At 37.4% G+C, this 6,783-nt stretch overlaps 1 protein-coding gene across 1 annotated transcript in view; it reads left to right on the forward strand.

Annotated features, from left to right (window-relative positions):
• Nucleotides 1-1,462, forward strand: part of frem2 (FRAS1 related extracellular matrix protein 2) — a 117,910-nt gene extending 116,448 nt beyond the window's left edge. Inside the window, exon 24 of the mRNA XM_015380350.1 lies at nucleotides 58-1,462. Within this exon, the coding sequence (XP_015235836.1) occupies nucleotides 58-591 (534 nt within the window). The 3' untranslated portion in view covers nucleotides 592-1,462. The remainder of the gene's footprint in view (nucleotides 1-57) is intronic.
• The last annotated feature ends 5,321 nt before the right edge of the window (nucleotides 1,463-6,783 follow it).

The following is a 6,783-nucleotide window of genomic DNA, read 5'->3' on the forward strand; positions in this document are numbered from 1 at the left end:
TTTTCTCATAACTCCTACAGCCTTTTTTTGTGGATTCATTACTTTTCTCATCCTCAGGTTGCTGCAGGGCGTGAGTGGTATATACACACTATTTACACTGTTCGTTCCAAAGAAAACACCAACAGGGGCATTGGGAAACGCAGTCTGGAGTACCACTCTTTTGTTTCCACCCTGACATCATCAAGCGAAAAAGGCCATCGCAGGAGAAGGGCTGCCAGTGAGGAAATCAGCGCCATCGCCGAGGATATTGGAATAGATAACAGCCGAGGGACCAACATCATGCATATTGCTTTGGACCGCACAAAGAGAAGGTCCAAGGGATCGCCTGAGCTGTTCTCGGGTGGAAGAGAACTTAGTAAGCTGAACACTGATGATCAGGAGGAAAATCTAGTGAGCATAGTGGGGGCGCTGGTGGGGCTGCTACTGACAGTCCTCATTATTGTCACCATTACGCTGGTGCTGAGATCCAGACAGAAGGAGGGGAAGGAGGTATGGAGTGAGGGGGTGCAGGAGGTGGTGAAAGGGTCCGTCAGCACTGAACCCATGCTGGTGGTGAGAATGCAAGACTGCCACAACAGCTCTGAGGTCTGAGCAGCGATATGCATGGACCGGACAGATGGACATAGGGGATATATGGGGGTTTTATATGTTCTTTTTTTTTTTTCCTGAGTTGGTTTCACAACACCAAAAAATTACATTGAGCAAATGCATTACTGAGTGTGTCTGTTAATGTACTGCATTCATTCAAGGGCACTCATTACAGCACTATGCTATGTATTTATTTATCACTACAGCTTTGACTGATGGTACCATGCTATTCCCAGTTTCAGGATAATGGCTTAAAGTGCCTGAAGTAACTTCAGGACATTAAACTCCAGTTTCCATAGAAAAGGTCAAACATGCATTGGTCTAAGTAGAATGGAAGTTAAGCCAGTATGTGGTTTTGTATAACCTTCAGCAAAAATTTGAAGATTTCACATTATCAGAATTTTAATGAAAAGGTTTAAATGCTCCTTTTTTGCCTGCTTTGATAACCGTATGTCTTTGAACATGTTAGGTTATGACATGTTTACATGACTACTTGAAGTGCTGTTCAGGGATGCACATACAGTATAAACCGATAAACTTTAGCTGTGGCTTTTGCAGTGAAAGAACACCTGTTTCGGCTGGAAACATTCCCGTGATTAGTTGATTCTTTTTCATAGTTAAACAGACAAACTGCTCTGAGATGAATTGAAAGCACTGCTGTGAGAAGATCAGATTTTGAAATAATAATGATTCACCCTTATGCCCTTTGTCACTGGATAAGATCCTGTGTTTTTCATCCCTGACTGCATTTTACAATAACAGAAAACTGTTGCTAAAGAATTGGTGAAACACGCAATGGAGCCCTCAGACATTGAACCATTGAAAATGCAGATTAATATTGACTCACATTACAGTCATGTGTCACCCTAATAATCTCCATGGTAGTATACATTAGTTATCAAGTTTTTGGCTTCTGACCCATAAAATGGTACCAGAATGGTCTCACGACCTAAATGTTTGGTGAAATACAAAAATTGCTAAAAACCCTGGTAAAAACAGAAATAATAGTAATAAAAACAGCATAAATAATGTGTATTTTGTTTAGTCTAGTTGTGAGTGATATGCTGGTGAAGATTCGCAGTCATCTAGGTCAGAGTCATTCCAAGAAAGTTAAAAACCAACCACTGGACTTTGTCTCCAAGTTTGAAGACATTTTGCTTCCCATTCAGGAAGCTTTTTTAATTAAATCGAAAAATAAAAAAGCTTTTTTTTTTTTTTTTGTAACTGATGTTTTAATATGTTTAAACATATAGAAATGCTTCATTATCATAATTTTCAAAGTTTACTTTAATTTCTCAAAAGGATTTCTAGACCCCACACTTGTAGATCTGTGACCTCATGCGAGGTCATGACCCCAACTTTGGGAATCAATGGTATACTTTACATAACCAGAGCCTGTTACCTTAGGATTCCCTCCAAAACTTTATTGACTGAAACTGCATGCCATTAAGGCATTGAATTTAATATTCTCAATTTATGAACCATAAATAATAAAATTTTGTAATTATTTACAAATACCTTTTTGTGTGTAACTAATGGAAAATAGGACAGCAGCAGTGTCTGGCAACATGTTGGGGAGGGGCAGCATTGTTTACTCCGTGCTCCAAATGCAAAAAGAAATCTCTGGTTCCTCTAGTACTTCACCATGCATCTCATTTAAACAACATTAAATAGGAGGGACTTTCACTGGCTAATCCTTGTATGCTCTGATGCTATTAGTCAGCCAATGCTTACCTCTGACTCTACCCAGTGCAAAAGCGAATATTTAAAGCTTCCCTTTAAAAGAAAGAAATGATTAAAACACCTCTACTGTCACCAAACAGTTTGCATTTTAGTTCTTAAGGTTTCTCCCTTATGGCTTTTGCAGGCTGAGAAATAGAATTAAGGATGTTAATGATGTAGTAGGGATCCAAGAGGATGCAAAGAGATCCTGTACCTGTTTTATTGTGTCAGTATATAAAAAAAAAAAAACATATATTATCATAGTTGTTTTTTTTTTCCAAAATGAAGGGGTATTCTTTAGAAAAATCACCCTGGATTTCCAAATTTTTTGTAGAAAACTATTTTTTTTGTTATTTTATCTTTATCTTACATATCTATTCCTAGTAAATAAAGAATCTGACAATAGTTTTGTTGGATTATTTGGTAATCAATTTTTATTATACATATTAATGCCATATTAATTCATATCATTTTCCAATTATTATTTTTTTTGTACTGTATTGTGGGGTTACTTATATAAACCATCCTGAGTGTAGGTGATCCATTGTGTTTTTGCCAGGATACTGTTATATTTATTAAAGGTTAAGGGAAAGTTTTTTTTTTTTTAAACACAGGTTGAGGTATGCTTGAATAAAGATGCTCATCTCAGGAGTTTTTTTTTTTTTTTCCTTTTTATGTGCACGGTGTTGTAGTTTTGACTGAAAGGAAATTTCCCAAGAGCCACTGTCAGCCTCTTTGTTTCACTAAGCGTCCAGTGCTGTGGTTATAAAAAGACTTGTTCACACCTGATGATCTGACCTCTGTTTTCTCACATTGTGTTTCTAAGCTGTCTTGGCAGTGCTGTGTAGATTTATTGTTTATGGACAAGCGATGCACACAGATTAGCTGCTTACAGATCACTATAGGACACAGTACAATATAGCTTTTGCCATTTTACATAGGTCCATGATTTTATTAAGATCCCTTCTGAAATCTACTGATAATGTGTATTGTTATATCAGTGTCTTATTCTGCTTTGAACGTCTTCAGATCGGTGTGCTTGAATGTGTGTCTCATAATGATGCTGTGACTCATCAATGTATAATTATGGCTGGTATTTACTCCGGTAAGTAGATGTGGTTTTGAGGTGTGAATCAATGGGAAGATTCTGTACACTGCTGAGATTCAACTGTGATTTTCATTTTGGACCCTGATTAATTAGAAAATGCCACCGCATTTAACATCAAACGCACTTTCTTGCATCAAATTCTTCACATGCCAATACAAGCTATGCAATGTAACGTACACTCCACAGGAAGTCATCTACATATAGACCACATTTTCAGCACAATCAACCTTGGTATTGTCTTTTTATGAATTGATTTTTATGTAAATGTAATAATAAATATTGTTTACTGGTGCCTGGTGGTGAGGTTTTATTTCTTTTATTTGTATTGAGTAGAGTTTTAAAGAGCTTTCAATATGAGTTGCAGTAAAGAAGTTTTTTCTTTAAATTCCCAATGGATATTACTAACAACCTGGGTATAGAAACTAAATAAAGTAAGAAAAAGTTGAGAAGTAAAGTGAAATGATAAAATAAGTATTTAACAATTCAAGAAAATAAGCAGTGACACGGCACAGGAAATTTGGAAACTAGTATGTTCCAATTACCAGCCCACTATCATATCAATAATATCACCAATATCAGTAAGTTTATTTCAAATAAACTTTATCAATGTTTTTCATTGTAAAATGTTCACAGAAGAAGCTTAACAGCTCTGCAGAAAGTAGACGTAGACGCATTTTGAAATTTCTCAGTGTCCACTCATTACCATTGGAACCATTAAGGGGAAAGAATATTAGTTTAACATAAACTAGCCAGAATTGGGGGCCTTTTTTGGATTTTTTATCTGTCAGAAAAGTAAAAGAAAAAATGTATTTTTCCAAAACCCAAGCAGCACTTCCAGTTCAGACAGATATGGCAATAGCTGATAGTTCCAGCTTTATCCTTAACACGTCTCCACCCATTAAACCTTAATGACCTTGCCTACCCATAAAACTCCACTGTTAAAGTAAAGCTTGTTGATGTCATGATCTCCAGTTGCAGTTTGTTATTTTTTAGTTTTAAAATTTCCTTAATGATAATGTTCTAATAGCTCTTGCATATTCTATTGTTAGGCTCATTTGGGTTTTGTCATCTGAGTTCATTCCTCTGGGCTTAATTTTAAAGGATTGGTGTTTTCAATATCTGTCTATTCTTTTGTGTTTAATAATAACTGATAATAATAATAATAATAATAATAATAATAATAATAATAATAATAATAATAATAATAATAATAATAATAGAACTTTATTGATCTCACATTGGAAAAATTTACCTCTGCATTTAACCCATCCCCTTGGGGAGCAGTGAGCTTCCATTGTGGGGCACCCAGGGAGCAGTCGGGCGTTAAGGGTCTTGCACAGAGAGCAAGGGTGGCAGTCTATGGGAGGGGGCTCGAACTCATAACCTCAGGATTCCAAGCTCTATGACCTAACCATTAGGCTTCCACTCCCCCTGTTTAAATTTCTCTTTAATTTAAGTATTCTTTTACATTTTTAGTTACTTTAGTTCCATTTAAATACCTCCCTGTGTTTCCATGCAGCTCTATTCTTGTGAGGCAGGCAAGCCTCCTTCACCTACCCTGTATTCACTATGCATCAGATGATCCCCAGTTCATCTTATTAGCTCTTCCATCCCTGCCTCAGTATATTGGTTCACTGGTTCTCATTTTCTGCTGAATTATTCTATTTATCTGCCTCATTCTGTGATCTTTTACACTGCATGTTTTCTCCCTGTTGGGCTGTCAGTTCTCTATCTGCGTTCCCTTTTTTTCATGTCTGATGTCTGATTTGAAGCTTATTTTAGGTTTTCTGATTAACAAAGTGATCAAATGTTGGGAGAATATTTGGTGAATAATGTTATATGGGACAAAAATGTTACTATTTGCTTGTCCTTTCCAAATTCCATGTTTAAAGGAGTAATTGGTTGGTACATCACCCTGAAAACATCTACCGTAAAATCTGGATGTGAGAACACCCTGGTGTGAGACAGCATATGACACCCAGTAACCGAACACAGTTGTGTAGAGAAATGCTGAAGCATTTTAAAGAGGCAATGAGGATGGACATTTCAGCAGGATAATGCATCCAAACACCAAGCAAAGGGAACTCACAAAAGGGTTTCAGAAAGAAAGGCTACGATGTCCAGTCCTTCACACGACCCACTGATGAAAGAAATCAGAGTAAACAGAGGAGATACCTAATAGCTTTCAAGTTTTTGAGACAGTTTGAGCTTTCACATTTGTGCTATATGTAGATGTGTGTTCTTAATACAGGACTGAATGAATAAACTTCACTTAGCATGAAGAACATAATTTCTGTTCAGAACCTAAAATGAAATATGGTTGTAATTTCATGTCAAGATCCTCTTTAGAAGTATATTTGCCAAGAGAGACTTCTAGAAACAGAAAAAATAGATTAGAAATTGAAATCTATTTAACTCACAATGGAGAAATTAACACTCTGCGTTTAACCCATCCCCTTGTGGAGCAGTGGGCTGCCATGGTGTGGTACCCGGGGAGCAGTGTGGGGTTAAGGGTCTTGCTCAGGGACCCAGAGTGCAGGCTGGGGTGAACTGGATACGTGCAACCTTCTCAGAACAAGAGCACTGCTCTAACCACTAGGCCAACACTCCCCCTTTTAAAGCTCAATACCTGTTTAATCTTGAGTTCTTTTCAAATAAAAATAAAAAGCAATTTAACATTAGCAAGCTCAGTTCCTCCTGTTACTGTTGCAGATGAGTCAAACCACTCCTCCACTCTCTACTCACCAGTTCAGAGTCACCACAGTACTGTTAGCAGACTTCTGAAATCAAGACTGGAGGGGAACCACAGAATTAGGCAAATGGACATAGCCTCACTGGTTCATAAAGACACAGTTGCTCTCCCCTGGTTTCGATCGTTGGTCCGTCTTCTGTTTACATGTTTTCTGTAATAAGACTAAGCAAAGTCATGCTTGTCTTTTCTAAATATCTCTTCTACTTAATAAGGATGTATGTTTTTGCCGGAACTCCCCAAATTTTCTGTTGGTTACATGCAATCAGTCAACCTTTCTGCTTACTGTTGAAAAACACCGTCAGTGGTTTTCCCCCGGGTCTGTTAATTCGAGTGCAGGTAACTTAACTGAGATGGAGTGTTATAAAAAAATTCTGGACAATAAAGCTTCGATTCGCCTTTGCAAAGGGAGAGGAGCATCAGCAACATGCATCTGCGAACAGCAACTCTGACCCCCCCTGCATTACCGGCTCTTTTTATTATCTTCATAGGGGAAAATTTTTCAGTTTCACACAGACAGTGCCACAGAATAAGCATACTCCCTACTTCCTATCTCCAAATATGGAGTTGCTTCCTGCCTTTCTGCTCCACTTTTAATCAGCTTCTTTCTGTGTGT

This window comes from Cyprinodon variegatus, unplaced genomic scaffold, assembly GCF_000732505.1.
Source record: "Cyprinodon variegatus isolate N-32 unplaced genomic scaffold, C_variegatus-1.0 Scaffold211, whole genome shotgun sequence".
In the NCBI taxonomy this organism is placed as follows: Eukaryota; Metazoa; Chordata; class Actinopteri; order Cyprinodontiformes; family Cyprinodontidae; genus Cyprinodon; species Cyprinodon variegatus.